Genomic DNA, 17,770 nt, shown 5'->3' with positions numbered 1-17,770 from the left:
ACTCCGGGAGACTTCTTTGATTAAAACTTTGAAAAAAGTTTTTTAACCTTCAAGCTATGTACATTTTAATATACTCTAAACATAAAATTAAAGAGATAAAAGAAAACCTTAACATTGAATACAGGAAGAAGTGAGGAGTTCCTGTTGTGGCTCAGTGGTTAACGAACCTGACTAGTATCCATGAGGATGTGGGTTTCATCCCTGGCCTGCTCAGTGGGTTAAAGATCTGGTGTTGCTCTGAGCTGTGGTATAGGTTGCAAATGGGGTTCGGATCTGGCATTGCTGTGGCTGTGGCATAGGCTGGAGGCTACATCTCTGATTCGACCCCTAACCTGGGAACCTCCATATGTCATGGGTGTGGCCCTAAAAAAAAAAAAGTGAATCTTACCATATACTAGGTAGATGACATAGCCATAGGCTTATTGTTGGCAGTGTTATTGATTATTGTGTTTCTGAAATGAAAGTGTTTATTGTATGATAGTATAAACAAATAAATAAACTGATGTGGAGAAGCAAGGTTTTCACTGTGGGTAAGGGAAAAATATATTTGAAATGAGGGAATTAAGGTTTTGGGGTTTTTTTTTTTTTAGCTTAGAAGTGGTCTTTACTGTTATATATAAAATATATCATTACACTGTTTTATATGTTACATATAATTTACATACATAAAGGTAAGGTATACCCATAATTATACACATATATACATACAACACACATATACATGAAACTGCCAACACTTATGACTTGAACACATTGGGACTTGAACCCACACTTTTTAAATTGGAATCACTCATCTGGTGTCTTGACTTACTGAGGTTCAGCTTCTTTGTGCCTCAGCACAGAAGGAATTCAGTGAGAAACAATGTGATAAGCAAGGAATAGGTTTATAAGATAAGACGATTGTGAGAGATGCAGGCAGGCAGGCAAGGAGGCTCTGCCCTGAGGATTAGGTGGGCTACATTTTTTTTTTGTGGGGGTTCTTGTGTTGTTTATTTTTGGGGGGGTTATTAATTGAACTGAGGAATCATGAATTCATCATTTCATTCTCTTTTTTAGCTTTGTCTTTAAAGTAAAATGTGTTATGGAGGCATTCTGTGTTAGATAGCAAGGAGAATCCTTCTTTAAGAATGCCAGCAAATAGAAAAAGACAGTGGAAGAAATAATAGAATAAGAAAAGTCACAATTTTTCTACTTCCAATGTATTAATTGATTAAGGCAAATATCATCAATAGGTGCTAAAACCACTGGATGAAAGACAGTTGGGAAGCAGGACAGTCCCCAAATCTCAATCACAGACTACTAACAACACAGGGAAAATAACCTTGACAATGAAGGGGGCTGGGGTCATCATGTTAACCAAGAGATCAAATTCATACCATCAGTAGTGTGACAACCTGACTTTATGTGTATCCCTGATGTGAGGTCATAAAATGCCACCTACCGTACATTCCAGCCAAAAAGGTTGAGGTGGGGTCTAATCATGAAGAAACAACAAGGCAAATCCAAAATGTGGGATACTCTACTGATAACTGACACAAACTGTCAAGGCCATGGTGGGGTGGGGGTGGCGAAAAGCAGAGGTTCTGTTCTGATTTAAACAGGCTAAAGAGACAGAATAAGGAAATGCAATGCATAAAACTTGATTGGATCCTGGATCAAAAAAAGAAATGGAAACAGGAGTAAAAGATATTTTTAGGAAAAACTGGGGAAATATCTAGGAGTGAGATGTCATAAAGTGTGCATTTTTTTTTTGGTTGTTGTTGTTGTTGGCTTTTTAGGGCTCTACAAGCGGCATATGGAAGTTCCCAGGCTAGGGGTCAAATTGGAGCTGCAGCTGCCGGCCTACACCACAGCCACATAGAATCTGAGCTGCATCTATAACCTACACCACAGCTCACAGCAATGCCGGATCCTTAACCCACTGAGTGAGGGCAGGGATCAAATCTGCGTCCTCATGGATACTAGTTGGGTTTGTTACCAGACAGTGGGAACTCTCTCAGAACTTATTTATAACTGGAAGTCTGTACCTTTTGACCACCTTCATCCATTTTCTCCACCCTCTACCTCCTGCTTCTTACAAATACCAATCTGTTCTCTGATTCTATGAATTTGGTTTTTATAGATTCTCCATGTAAGTGAGCTCAGACAGTATGTCTTTTTCTGACTGATTTCACTTAGCACAAGGCCCTCAAGATCACCCATATTGTTGCAAATGGAAGGATTTCTACATTTGTTATGGCTGAATAATATCCCATTGATACATACCACAGCTTCTTTGTCCTTTCATCTACTGATAGACACTTTAGTTGGTTGTGTGTTTTGGCTATTATAAATAGTGCTGCATGGGGGTGCAAATATCCCTCAAGGTAGTGATTGCATTTTCTTTGGCTATGTACCCCAGAAGTGAAATTGCTGGATTATATGCTTTTACTATTTTTTTGGCTTTTTTTTTTCATTTTTAAAAGTTTTGTTCACTTGCATGTGGAATCTAAAGTATGGCTCAGATGAACCTATCTATAGAACAGAAACTGACCCAAGGACATGGGCAGTGGACTTGTGGTTTCCAAGGGGGAATGGGTGGGGGAGGGAGTGGGATGGACTGGGCGTTTGGGGTTAATAGTAGATACAAACTGTTACATTTAGAATGGATTGACAATGAGGTCCTGTTGTAGAGCGCAGGGAATTATGTCTAATCACTTGTGATGTAACATGATGAAAGATAATATGAGAAAGAAAGTGTGTATAGGTGTATGATTGGGTCATTTTGCTATATAGCAGAAATTGACAGAACAATGTAAATCAACTATATTAAAATTTTTAAAAAGTTTTATTGAAGTATAGTTGATTAAAAATATTGTGATAATTTCTGCTGTAGAACAAAGTAATTCAGCCATACATGTACACACATCCATCCTCTTTCAAATTCTTTTCCCACATAGATTATCACAGGATACTGGGTAGAGTTCTCTGTGCTATATGGCAGGTCCCCATTGGCCAGTCTTTCCATATACCACAGAATAAATGCTTTTACTACCACTAACAGACATTTTTAAAGGTCTTTGGCATATTTATGTCTTAACAATATATTTTAATATCTGATTAAAATTTTTCACTTAATATACTGTGTTTTCCTACGTCATTAAATATTTTTTCTACAACATGATTCTTTTTTTTTTTTTTTTTTGGTCTTTTGTCTTTTTAGGGCCACACCCACAGCATATGGAGATTCCCAGGCTAGGGGTCTGATTGGAGCTGTAGCTGCTGGTCTACACCAGAGCCACAGCAACACCAGATCAGAGCCACATCTGCGAACCACAGCACAGCTCACGGCAACACGGGATCCTTAACCCACTGAGCGAGGCCAGGGATCAAACCTGCAACCTCATGGTTCCTAGTCAGATTTGTTTCCACTGTGCCATGACGGGAACTCCTAGAACATGATTCTTAATGTTTGCATAGCATTCCACTATTTGAGTGAATCACAATTCATTTAATTTCTTATTACTGGGCAGTTTTCCTCCATCAACAACACTGAGATGAGCATCCTTAAAAATGGTGTTTTTCGGTTGTTTCCTGATTTGGTATCAGAGGTTTTTTTTTTTTTTTTAAACAGAGCAGTTATGCTATTTACATATTCCTCCTATTCCTCCATAATGAATATGTCTGCCTCACTTTAGTCATTAAAGTTTAAGCTTTCTGGTTTTTAGATTTCCTTGCTGTCACCTTTGGGTATAGGAACTGCATTTTCTTTCCTCTTGTCTTTTTCTAGTGATTTGTAAGCGACACACACCAGTAGATGTAAGGAACTGAGCAAACGACCTTCTCTTAATGGCAGGTTTTCACTGAAATGTGAATAATACGTGTCTCAAAGGATTGCTGGGAGATTTAAAGACATGCATTTAAGCGCTCAGCATAGTATTTTGCACAAAGTTGCATGCTTAATAAATGGTATATATTTTATTTTAGTAGTGGTTTTATGAAAGTTTAAAAAAAACATGCTTTTTCTTTCTTATTAAAAATTTTAAGGCTGAAGCAGTTTTTGTCTATTTCACCCCAAGATAATAAAAATTCGGCATACCTTCATTTTCTTTGTCCTCTCCTCTAAATTTCAGTTCTTGTTGATAAACAAAACTATAATATTTTAAAAGTGTAACAAATATTTTATCTCAATAATTCCTATTCACCTTTACATGAAGGTTTATGTCTCTCCTGACAATAAGCCAGTTCTAGAGCTAAGTCTAAATAATTTGTTCTGTGAAGTAGCCCTTGGTTTCTCAGCCACAATCTTCTATATTGGTTATTTTTTCCTCTTATGAGTCCTATACTTTGAGGTATACTTCTATTATTGTGGGTTTCACATTGTTTTCCTGTTTATTTACTATTCTACCTCACAAGGCTAAGAACCCCTGAAAGGTAGGAATCTTGTTTTATTCTCATCTTTACATCCCCAGTGCTACACTCAGTAGTAGCTAATATATATACATTGGGCCACACCCACAGCATGTAGAAATTCCCGGGCCAAGGATCGAACCCATGACACAACAGCAACTCAAGCTGCTGCAGTGACAGCACTGGATCCTTAACCTGCTGAGCCACAAGAGAACTCCACTATATTACTTTCCAGTGGCAGGCACTAAGGGATTCACAGGCATTATACGTTTAATCCTTCTACTATTATGGGGTGGGTACTATTAATAATCTCTATTTTACAGTTTAGATAACTGAATCACAGGAGACAGCAATCAATGTCTGATGAAGTCAGGCTTACATTATATTTTATTTGGCTTAAGAGGGTAATTATCCTTCTCTCTGCCTATTCTAAGTAGTACTGCATCTTTATGTGCTTGGACTACTTTAAATACATCTTCTCAATGATGGATTTTTGGGGTGAGGATAGGGCAAATATAATTCTATATTTGTATTTACTATTTAGGAAATGAACGTGTGTTTCTGGTTAAAGACAATGGATTGAACACCTGCATCTTTACTTTTCTTCCTGAAACACCAACAAGTCAACCATAAAGAGATTTTTAAAAAATGGCATAAACCCACAGGGGGGAAGGAAATGAACCACATCATTAAAATTTTAGAAGCTAGGAAGAAGACAGATGAGTGAGAAGTGACTTAAGAGACACGAGAAAACAGAAGTCTTAGCTGGCAGTGATGAAAGCTAAGACCCAACCAGCTGTGCACCATGAAATTCTCTGGTCTCAGGATTTGGGGCACCAGGAACCTGACAGGAGAAGGTGAAATGGGGGAGGGGAGGCTAAAATATGAAGGAGGATTGGTTGAGAGTCTGTTAAACAAACATTCAGATCTTTGCCCTCCCATTTTTTTTTGTCTTTTTGCCATTTCTTGGGCTGCTCCCACAGCATATGGAGGTTCCCAGGCTAGGGGTTGAATCAGAGCTGTAGCCACCTGCCTATGCCAGAGCCACAGCAACGCCAGATCCAAGCTGCGTCTGCAATCTATACCAAAGCTCATGGCAACGCTGGATCCTTAACCCACTGAGCAAGGCCAGGGATGGAACCCACAACCTCATGGTTCCTAGTCGGATTCGTTAACCACTGAGCCACGATGGGAACTCCTCCCCTCCCATCTTGAGTAGCCTGACAAGCACTCCAGCCCCACGAAGGGAAGAGTTAATCTCTGAAGAGGGTAAAACAGGCACAGATGGAGGTAGTGACCCTACCCTGGAAACAGAATCCCCGAGCTGCCTTTCCACACTCAGCTTCCATCCTACATGAAGATTAGAAGAGTCTTTTCTGGGAAATGTTAACAACTCAGGAAGAGAGGCTCTAAGGTACCAGTGTCAGAAGTTCCCCATCTAAGCAACTCATCTAGATTGCCCATCGAATGTGAGGGGACTCACAACCTACAGAAGCCCTCCTCACATTCTCAGAGCTCCCAACTAGCTCTGTAGTCTCCCTTAGAAAACACGAGTAAATGGCAGATCACCAGGCAGCTGAAGAAAGCATCTTGCACAGAGGAGAGAAAACAAAAACAAAATAACTTGGAGGCCACACACTACGAGGAGGAAAATGTCCAAAAACCTAAGAAAACACCCCCCCACCCACCCCAAGGAAAAGCAGGCCCACAAAAACTGTATGTCCTCAGAGAAGAAACTGCAACTGTGAAACAAGAAAGGATAGTATGAAAGGAGCATTTATTAGGGAGCAAAAGGAGCTCCAGAAAACGAAAATGTGAGAAGAGAAATGAAAAATTTAATAGGATTAGGACATAAATCGGATAAAAACCTCCAGGCAAGTACAGCAAGAAAGGTAAAAAGATGGAAAATAGGAAAAGACAAAAGTTCGAGGATGAGTCTAAGAGTTCAAACAAAACAATGGAGGTTTTAGTAAATGAAGCAGAACAATACAGATGAGAGAAAATAATCAAGGAGAAACTTCAAGAACACTTGTGAGGACTGAAGGACACATTTTTCCAGACTGAAAAGGTGTCTCAAGGATCCAGCATTGTACACTCCCACCAAGGTACATCACTGGGAAATTCCAGAACATAAGTGAAGAATAAGAAAAAAAAATTGTAGGAATCAGAAAGGTTTCAGATTTCTTTATTGCAACATTATAATTAGCAGGCAATGAAATCTTGTTCATGACACTGAAAAGGAAAAAAGTCTTTCAACTTGGAATCTATACTCAGTGCACCTTAAATTTGTTGGATTAAAAAAAGACATTGTTAGACATGTAAGGTTTTAAAAATGCACCCTTTCTTGGGAAGATACTGGAGATGGGCTCTACCAAAAAGAGAAACTATTGGAAATGTGTTCTGCCAAAGGAGTACCAAGAAAGAAGATTATGGGTACCGGAAATAGGAGATCCAAGACTGGAGAGAGGCAAAGGGGAGCCCCCCAGATGAGTGTGAAGCGGATTCTGGGATGACAGTAGCGTCAGCCTGGAGGGAACCCATCCAGGACACAGCAAGTCAAGAGACTATGAAGCAGGTTCTTCCAGAAGATGATCCATTTAAACATCCTGGGAGGACATTTATATAATGAGCTGAATTAAGGATACATACATAGAAATCTATCCAAATAACAAAGCAATTATTAAAACTGCAGGAAAGGAAAAGTAAGCATAGTTTACTACATGGTTCAGCTGTAAATAATATGAATAACATAAACATTAAATTATGACATCAGAAGGCTGGAAAATAGGAATGGTGCCCATAAATAGAAGTAGAAAGACCAATTCTACTTTTTTCAGAGTGGGAAATTAATAAGTAAATACCTAGAAGGAAAAAACAAGATGTAGCAAGGGATCAAACAGTCCTTCAAGGTTTGTTACTGTTACTGCTCCACCCTGTTTAATTTTTTCTCCCTCGAGGCATCCATTTTCACCTATTTAATTACAGATGTCGGTCATATGCGTGTATTTTTCTGCACAACAAAGCCATACACTGTCAAAGACAATCCTGCAATGCCTCTTTTTCTCAAGGCTTTGATGAGCCTGCCTAGTGATCTAAATGTATTTTTAAATTTGGCTTTTAGATTCTGGAAGTCATGATAAATTTTTCTTCCTTCCTTCCGCCCTCCCTCCTTTTTTCTTTTTTTCCTCTTTTTAGGGCCGCACCCATGGCATATGTAAGTCCCCAGGCTAGGGGTCCAATTGGAGGTGTAGCTGCCAGCCTATATACCACAGCTCACGGCAATGACGGATCCTTAACCCACTGAGTGAAGCCAGGGATCAAACCTGCGCCCTCATGGTTACTAGTCAGGTTTGTTTCTGCTGAGCCATGACAAGAACTCCTGAGCTTTTCTTTTTATTTATTTTTTGGCTGTGCCAATGGCATGTGAAAGTTCCTGGGCCAGGGATTGAACCTGCGCCACAGCAGTGACCTGAGCTGCTGCAGTGACACTGCCAGATCCTGTGTCATAGGTGAACTCCAGTAATGTTTTCCTTCAACATTAAAGTTTCTTAGATTACATAATTTTTTTTTTATTTTTTATTTTCCCACTGTATAGCAAGGGGGTCAGGTTATCCTTATATGTATACATTACAATTAGATTACATAATTTTTTAAGTCAAATCTTGTATTAGAAAGAGAGTCGAGGAGTTCCTATTGTGGCTCAGCAAAAACCAATCTGACTAGTATCCATAAGAATGTAAGTTTGATCCCTGGTCTCGCTCAGTGGGTTAAGGATCCAGTATTGCAGTGAGCTGTGGTGTAGGTCGAAGATGTGGCTCAGATCTGGTGTGGCTATGGCTGTGGTAGGCCGGTGGCTATAGCTCTGATTCGACCTCTAGCCTGGGAACTTCCATATGCTGCAGGTGTGGCCCTAAAAAGACCAAAAAAAAAAAAAAAAAAAAAAATCTATAAAAAGTACACACAGAAGCTTAAAGTTATACGCATTAAGCTTAACTCACTGGATCAATTTACTATGAAGCCACAAAGAAGCTTCACTAAAAAGATGTACAATTGTCATTAGCAACTAAAGGCTCAGTATTTCACAGGCTAATTTTAACAAACATTTAAAAGTCAGATAACTTCACTACAACTTAATCTATGCCAGAACATTAAAAAAAGAGGGAAAACTTATGACTCCCAAACCTGATAAAGGTTGCACCAAAAGAAAACTACCACCCAGTCTCACTAATGAATATTGTTAGAAAAATCTTAACCAAAATATTAACAAATAGAGTACAAAAGCATATTTAAAAGTAATAACATCATGACCAAATAAAGTTTATTCAAAAAAATGCAAGGGTGTTTCAATATTGTAAGATCCCTGAAAATAACAGTAAAGCTATGGAGAAAACTAGTAAGATTATCTTCCTAGATACTGCAAATACATTTGACAAAATTTAACTCTTAAGAGTATTTAAGGAGTTCCCGTAGCAGCTCAGTGATTAATGAATCCAACTAGGAACCATGAGGTTGCGGGTTCTATCCCTGGCCTTGATCAGTGGGTTGAGGATCCTGCGTTGCTGTGAGCTGTGATGTAGGTTACAGACTCGGCTCAGATCCCACGTTGCCGTGGCTGTGGCATAGGCCGGCAGCTATAGCTCTGATTAGACCCCTAGCCTGGTAACCTCCATATGCCATGGATGCGGCCCTAGAAAAGACAAAAAAAAAAAAAAATTACAGTATTGAAGAAAATTGGAATGATTATAACTTAGAAGAGTTTCTCCTTTGCCTCCCCCCACCCACTGCCAAAAAAATCAAATCCTTGAAGTTCCCTTGTGGCACAGTGGATTAAGGATCCAGTGTTGCCACTGCAGCCAGCAGCTTGAGTTGTTGCTGTGGCATAGGTTTGATCCCTGGCCCGTGAACGTCCATATGCGGCAGCTGTGGCCAAAAAAAAAAACAAAAAAACAAAAAAAACAAAAAAAACAAAAAACCCCCAAAAAACCAAAAAACAAATCCTTAATATTAATTTTTGAAATGTAAAGCCTTAAAAATCTGCTACAAATGTAATAGATATAAAGTATAAGAACATGAGATACTAGTATAATGGGAACAATTATTTTTGAGAAGCATTAACTGACATTAAGAACTATTATGCTTTTACAGTTTCTAAGTATATGCTTTATATATTGCAAACAATTACAATTTTATAGTAGCACCAATGACAAGGTATTAAAGAGATGTTAGAAATCATCTCTTGTCTGATTAAATCTGCTGCAACCTGTTAATAAAAGTATTCAATGTTACATGAAAATGATTCCAGGAGGTATATTTCCAGCAACTATAAAAATATGTAAAGACAATTTACAGAATGGAGAAAAAAAAACTGCAAATCATATATCTGACAAGGAGTTAATATAATATGTAAAATAGATAAAGAATTCATAAATTCCATAGCACAAGAACAACCCAATTATAAAAATGACCAAAGACCTGAATAGACATTTTTCCAAAGACAATACATGAAAGACTGACAGGAACATGCAAAGATGCTCAACATTACTACCCACCATTCTCACTGCATTGGGAAATGCAAATGAAAACCACAATGAATATCACCTCATGCCTGTCAGAATGGCCATCGTCAAAAAGACAAGACATAACAAATGCTGGTGTGGACGTGGAGAAAAAGAAACCCTTGTGCACTACTGGTAGGATTGTAGATTAGTGTAGCTTCCATGGAAAACAATACGGAGAATTTTCAAAAAATTCAAAAAAGAACTACCATACGACCCAGCAATTCTACTTCTGGGAACGTATCCACAGGAAATGAAAACATTAACTTGATGGAGTTCCCATCATGGCGTAGCAGAAACGAATCCGACTAGGAACCATGAGGTTGTGGGTTCGATCCCTGGCCTTGCTCAGTGGGTTAAGGATCCTGTGTTGCTGTGGCTGTGGCTGTGGCCGGCGGCTACAGCTCTGATTCGACCCCTAGCCTGGGAACCTCCATATGCTGAGGAAGTGGCACTAGAAAAGGCAAAAAGACAAAAAAAAAAAAAAAAAAAAGAGTCTTCTTGTTAATATTTAAAACAATTGAGTTTTACTGACTTGACTGAAAAATGGAAATTGGAAGCCTCAGTCATAAGTAAATTAAATGTTTTATTGAGATTTTAGTATCAGTAGAATTTATATTCTGTGAAAAGATTCTTTATAGTCTTTTTTAAAAAGGGAGTTTAGTTTTTTGATTCTTTGTATTAGTTTTCCTCTCAAATCTTAAGAGATTTCCATACTTAGTCTATCTTAATCAGAATGCAGTAAAACAAACACTAAATAGAACTCAGATCATATGGAGAGCCTAGGCATCAATTCACTTCTGTGAATCTGAGATGGTACTCGACTGACCATCAGGAAGCAAGACACGAGAGACTTTGGGGGCACTGATAATGTTTCTTACTTTTTTTTTTTTAAAGAATTTTTAAAAATCTTTTTTTAAATTGACTAATGCTGATTTATAACATATGCATTTCATGTATACAATATTATATTTCTGCTTCTGTATACCCTACATGCGCTCACTGCCAACAATTTGTTCTCCGTCGTCACGGTAAGGTTAATCCCTTTACCCATTTTGCCCCTGCCCCTCCCCTCTGGTAACCACTACTCTGTTACCTGTATCTACACAGTATCTTCCTTCTCTCCTTCCCTCCCTCCCACTTCCTTCCACCCTCTCTCTCTCTTTCTCTCTGGAAGTTGCCACGCCATGGACTGAACCCACATGGCTGTGACCCAAGTCACAGCAGTGACAATACCGGATCCTTAACCTGCTATGCCACCAAGGGAACTCCCTGTTGTTTCTTATTTCTTTTTCTTTTTTTCAACTCATGTAACCTGTTTGTTATTGGAACAAACTTTAAGTACAGGCAAAGTACAGAGAATAAAAAAACAAACCATTATGCAGAACACACAACTGAGTTTTGCCATTTGCTTGAGATTAAAAAAAAAAAATACAAGAACAAGATTACAGATAAAGTTGAAGGTTTCTTTGTATTCTTTCTCCAGTGCCATTTACCTTTTTTCTTTCTGGAACTCCCTGTTCTTTCTCTTTTTTTGGCATATGGAGGTTTCCAGGCTAGGGATCGAATTGGAGCTACAGCTGCTGGCCTATGCCACAGCCACAGCAACGCCAGATCTGTGCTGCACATCTGCGACCTACACCACAGCTCACGGCAACGCCATATCCTTAACCCACTGAGCGAGGCCAGGGATTGAACCCACAACCTCATGGTTCCTAGTCGGATTCGTTTCTGCCGCGCCACAAGGGGAACTCCTCCCTGTTATTTCTTGATCTAAGTTCTGTGCATACAGTTTGTTCAGTTTGTAACAATTCATCATTGTACACACTGATTATATGTACACTTTTCTATGTTCTTTGTCTAATAAAAAGCTTAAAATACATGGTCTGTTCATGACAGATGGGTGGCAGTTAATTTCCAAGGACTAAACAGTCATAATCTGCAAACTAGGTATAGATCTGACATTCATGAATCTGTGATAATTTGCAAACCAGCACTGTGATTCTCACACCTCTGAGATAGAAGACTCAAGGAAATACCTACTCTTTCGACCCCTCTCACATTCACGAGGGCTGGTGTGTGTTGGGGGAAAGCCTGTATCCTCAAAAATACTTTTTGGGAGTTCCCATTGTGGTTCAGTGGGTTAAGAACCTGACATAATGTCTGTGAGGATGCAGGTTCGATACCTGGCCTCACTCAGTGGGTTAAGGAGCTGACATTGCCACAAGCCGTGGTGTAGGCTGCAGATGTGGCTGGGATCTGGAGTTGCTGTGGCTGTGGTGAAGCCCAGTAGCTGCAGCTCTGATCTAACCCCTAGCCCAGGAACTTCCATATGCCCCAAGTGTGGCCATAAAAAGAAAAAAAAAAAAAAAAGACTACTTTTTGAAGAAATATTAATATATTTGTTTTCCTTTGGTACCATGAGCCAATTACACGAGATACTATCATATTTTCAACAAGAGAAAGAAAATTCTCAGAAATGTGTCGGTTTATAAATTAAATTTTGTCGGAGTTCCCGTCGTGGCGCAGTGGTTAACGAATCCGACTAGGAACCATGAGGTTGCGGGTTCGGTCCCTGCCCTTGCTCAGTGGGTGAACGATCCGGCGTTGCCGTGAGCTGTGGTGTAGGTTGCAGACACGGCTCGGATCCCGCGTTGCTGTGGCTCTGGCGTAGGCCGGTGGCTATGGCTCCGATTCGACCCCTAGCCTGGGACCTCCATATGCCGCGGGAGCGGCCCAAGAAATAGCAACAACAACAACAACAAAGGACAAAAAGACAAAAAGACAAAAAAAAAAAAAAAAAAAAAAAAAAAAAAAAAAAAATAAATAAATTAAATTTTGTCAATCAAAACACAGTGGGTAAAAGTGAATGCTGTTTGGAAGGGGGCACAGATACCCGTTTCTTCATTTTCTCTTTCTCATTCGCCTACTCCTCTACTCGCCTCTTTGTAGACAGTAAATTTACTACACATAGGATAAATAACCAGTACCTTCTAAGTACCAGGGGCCGAGGATGTGACGATGGATCTGGGATCTGCCTGTGTCAGAGACTGGCTAGCTTATCATCAAACCTGGGCATTTTCCTGGGCACGAAGTCAAGCTCTATTTCCCAGTCTCCCCACAGTCAGGGGTGGCGCATCACTGAGTTTCCAGCCAAGGCAAGAGAAGGCCTGGTCCGTGAAAACCCTCCATGTAACACTCCCTCCTTGTTCTTTCTCCACCTGCTGGGTGGATGGAGGTGAGCATGGCAACCTTGAAGGCCAAGGACTGAGGGCAGTGGAATCACAAGATGCAAGGAGCCTGGGGCCTGACTTGCTGGAAGGCCACTCACTGATTGGGACCCTTTTTTGGACTTCATGCAAGTGAGAGGTAAACTTGTTTCACGTTTGAGCCATTACTCATTTCTGGGTTAGCTGACCACGGCAACTAGAATTAACTAATATTGTGAACCTGAGGAGTTGACTGCCTTTTCAGGAGATAACTACTGACATACACAAACTTTTATAATACAGTTTTAATAAGTGCTACAATGAAATATTAAAGGTTATAGGAAAGGTAGCAGAGGGAGCAGTTAGTTCTGCCTGAACAGGGTTCCTAAAGTAAACAGCATGTGGATTAAGTGTGAAGAATGAACAGAGAAAAATTTATCAGGGAGACAAGGTGGGGGGGGACGGGTGATGCCGAGTACAGCGGAAGGCACAAGCCAAGGCAGGACACACAGCACGTGCCTGGGGTGTCGGGGGCGGGGGCACGGGGGTGGGGGGACCGGGGTGACATCTGGCTGTGTTTGCCAGGGGAGGGATGGGAGCGAAGACCAGAAGAGTGGGGGTCCAGGCTGTGACATGGTCGGGAGAAGAATGTTATCTTGTACTCGGTGAGAGTTGTTCCAGGTTTCATGTGACACAGGGTATGAAGGGCAGATTGGAAAGGAGAAAGCCCACAGAGAGGAGCTTAAGGATGTAGCAGAGGTCATGGCCATGCAAAAAAAACCAGCACTGACAACTATTTCTGAGGTTAAAAACTAACCGGATGAGAAGTGGCAGGTGGGGGGAGGGGGAGGGCATAAGGGTGAAGAGGAGTCAGCTTCTATCTCAGAAGAAAAAAATATCTTTTCTGAAGTCAGGAAGCAAATACAGATTGTGGGGGAGAGAGAACCAGAATCAGTTCATTTTCAAAGTCACCGAGTTTGCAACACGTTTTTGAAACCCTTAGATAGGTCATGGGGAATTATGGGTCTGGCCTGAAATGTATTTACTTTAGGGATGGGTCATGTTTTTGGAAGTGAGAGTATGACAAAAGCCTGAATTTAACTGATGGATAGATCCCTAAATCACCCTAGCAGAAAATGCTAGTCTATTTTTAAAAATTTAAATTTTATTTATTAAAAAAGGTTATCAATTAATTCACAAGAATTATTTTATTTTATCTCATTTTTGGGCCACCCTCACAGCATGTGGAAATTCCCAGGCCAGGGATGATACCCAAGCCACAGCGGTGACCCAAGCCGCTGCCGTGACAATGCCAGATCCTTAACCCACTGAGCACCAAGAGAACTCCCAAAAGAATAATTTTAAAAAGGCAGAGTGGAAAGTCTTTCTTTTCCTGTGTTTCTCAAGCAACCCGTTTTTTCTCCCAGAAAAACCAACATGAGCAGATCTTTTGTAACTTTCCTGAGCTATTTTCACACATATATGCAGAAATCTTTCTCTCCCTGGAGTTCCCATCGTGGCGCAGTGGTTAACGAATCCACCTAGGAACCATGAGGTTGCAGGTTCTATCCCTGACCTCACTCGGTGGGTTAAGGATCTGGCATTGCCGTGAGCTGTAGTGTAGGTCACAGATGCGGCTTGGATCCGGTGTGGCTGCGGCTGTGGTTTAGGCTGGTGGCTACAGCTCTGATTGGTCCCCTAGCCTGGGAACTGCCATATGCCGTGGGTTTGGCCTAATAAATGGCAAAAAGACAAAAAAAAAAAAAAGAAATCTTCCTTTCCTTGCTTCTGTAACACACACACAGACAGACTCCCCCCTTGCCCCGCCTTCCCTGGCTCAAGGATACTTAAACTCACCGAAGAGTGGCGCCCTCAGTCTTAATCACATCTCCATCTTTCACATAAACATACTGTTGCTCTCCATCTCCAATAACTTCTTTTCTCTCAGGATGCCGGGGGAGTTTTTTAATGCAGTATGTAGTGTCTAGTCACAAAACATGTAAAATATACTGAGTCACATTTTATTTTTTTTATTTACTTTTTAAAAATTGAGTATTTTATTTATTTATTTATTTATTCGTCTTTCTTGGGCCACACCCACGGCATGTAAGTTCCCAGGCTAGGGGTCGAGTTGGAGCTGCAGCTGCTGGCCTACACCACAGCCATAGCCATGTGGGATCTGAGCTGCTTCTGTGATTTACACCACAGTTCGCCAGGGATTGAACCGGAGTCCTCAGGGCTACTAGTCAGGTTCATTACCACTGAGCCACAACAGGAACTCCCCTGAGTCACATTTTTTTGTTGTTCGATTTTTCAATTCTATTTTTTTATTTTTTATTTTTACCTGAGTCACATTTTATTCTTTTGTCTTTTTTGGGCCGCACCCACCGCATTTGGAGGTTCCCAGGCTAGGGGTTGAATCGGAGCTGTATCTGCTGGCCTACACCACAGCCACAGCAACGCAGGATCCGAGCTGCATCTGTGACCTACACTACAGCTCACGGCAACGCTGGATCCTCAACCCACTGAGTGAGGCCAGGGATCGAACCCACAACCTCATGGTTCCTAGTCAGATTTGTTTCCCTTGCACCACAACGGGAACTCCCTGAGTCACATTTTAAATGATAATTCATCCCTTTAACAGGTCAACTTCCATAGAGCAGTAAGAAGCCACAGAAAATGGGATGAATTACAGCAGCTCATCTCAGCAATGGTAACTATTTCTTCCATCTTAACAAAAGAGTTTTTAATTCTCTCATGCCCCTCCAGGTTTACACAAAAGCTTTTGCGTTTTTCTAGTCACTCCTATTTAATGCAAAAATTTCTAAGTAGCTCTTCATAATCTCAGCCAGTTTTGAGGTCAAGATGGTTGCTGAAGAGGCAGGAATACAGAACCTGGGAACTTTTATCTAGGTGCCTAACATAGAGCTAAAGAAGTCATGGCATTGTGGCAGTACTTAATCATAAAAGGATGATAATGCAAAGTTCTTTCTGTGACTGATGAAAGGAAGTCCCCAACCCCGGGGCTAAGACATCAAACCATTAAAATAAATGTAAGTCCTATTACCCTCACCAACACAGAGAAAATGAGTTACTTAACCAATCAACAGTTCAGTGGCAATTATCCAACCAGGATGCTATGTGTAGGAATACGAGCACCAGGACATCAAAGTGCTTAAAAACCATCATAGTTTGGGAAAGAAGACACAAACAGGCAATACCTGGAGAACTATACTTGGCACTTCGTTCCACTGAATGGCTGTTAAATGGGACAATTCAGCTAATAAAAGCAACAGGAGATGAGAAAAGGAGACACAATTAGTACAGGATTCAATAAATATGATGGAACTTGAGGTGTGACTTAAAGGAGTAGGATGGGAAAAGGTTCAGAGAAAGTCCTGTAGGGAGATGGAGCAGCATTAGTAAAGGCACCGAAATGAGGATGAGTGCAGCTTGCGTGCCAAGCTATGATACCAGCTTGTCTAATGCAAGACTCCGGCTGGGAAGAGCAGAGGTAAAGTGGGAGAAGTCAGATGAGCTCAGATCAGGGAGGGCCTGAAAGGGCCTTTCACAGGATAGAGAAATTTAAAATTCACTGGTATGTGGCTACCACACACATATATATATATTTTTTTAACGGCCACACCTGCAGCACATGAAATTTGCTGGGCCAGGGACCGAATCTGAATTTCAGCTGAGATCTATGCTGAGACTGTGGCAATGCCAGGTTCTTTATCCCACTGTGCTGGGCTGGGGATTGAGCCCTTGCCTCTGCAGCAACCCCAGCCACTGCAGTCATATTCTTAACCCATTTTGCCACAGTGGGAACTCCTAAGGTATACTCTTTAGTAAGAAAATGAAATAGTGTTATCAGGCTGATTAATATGGCAGCTCTAGGTGGCGATGAGGGGGAGAGATCAGAAATAATCCTGTAATAACCCAGCTGGAAGGTAACGAGCATGAGGCCTGGGGTGGTATCAGTGGAAATATGGAGAGAGAAAAAGACCTTTCGAGAAAAATTAACAAGACCTAGAAATCTGGCTAGAAGGGCGGATAACAAAAATAAAATAACACAACCAGACCTTTCCTCTCCAGCTCCAAACTCCGTTATTTTGTATCTTAAGAGGCTGAAGCAAAAAATAATATGCTAGTTTGGGCACTGACATTACATAATAACGCTGTCTTCATTCTAGAGGGAGATAGTGAGGTTTCTGTGTTTGTTTTTGTTTCATGTAACGAAAGTACCTTAAATGTAGCTTCTGACCTTTTTTTTTTAATGTGCATAATTTTGTCTTTCAGTAAAAAGTGGAGATACTCTAGCTCTAGTTATGAAATCTTTGGCAGATGATCCATTCAAAAACCTCTCATCTCAAAATTACAAACAAGTGTCACACTATAAAATAACTGTGTCAGTTTTTAAAATTATGTGCATATATGAAAACACATACCCTATTCACAATAGCAGTCTATGCAGGCATGGCGAAGGGCATGCTGAAAGCAATCATATGATAATAATAATTATTATTATTTTTGGCTTTGCCCATGGCCCATGGAAGTTCCCAGGCCAAGGATAAAACCTGTGCCACAGCAATGACCTGAGCCACAGCAGTGACGGCA

At 40.6% G+C, this 17,770-nt stretch overlaps 1 protein-coding gene across 2 annotated transcripts in view; it reads right to left on the bottom strand.

The window, feature by feature from the left end:
• The window catches only part of LACTB2 (lactamase beta 2), a 38,511-nt gene that overhangs the window by 9,178 nt on the left and 11,563 nt on the right, over nt 1-17,770 (bottom strand). For both annotated transcript variants that reach the window (NM_001243410.1, XM_085020367.1), the window contains exon 3: nt 15,011-15,137. In NM_001243410.1, coding sequence (NP_001230339.1) covers nt 15,011-15,137 — 127 coding nt within the window. The remainder of the gene's footprint in view (nt 1-15,010; nt 15,138-17,770) is intronic.

This window comes from Sus scrofa, chromosome 4 (genome assembly GCF_054392235.1).
Source record: "Sus scrofa isolate SSC_HxYL_T2T_F1_AM1 chromosome 4, Sscrofa_HxYL_maternal_Yorkshire_Landrace_v2.0, whole genome shotgun sequence".
Lineage (NCBI taxonomy): Eukaryota > Metazoa > Chordata > Mammalia > Artiodactyla > Suidae > Sus > Sus scrofa.
The sequence above is the reverse complement of the archived record's forward strand: the minus strand, read 5'-3'. Positions and strand labels throughout refer to the sequence as shown.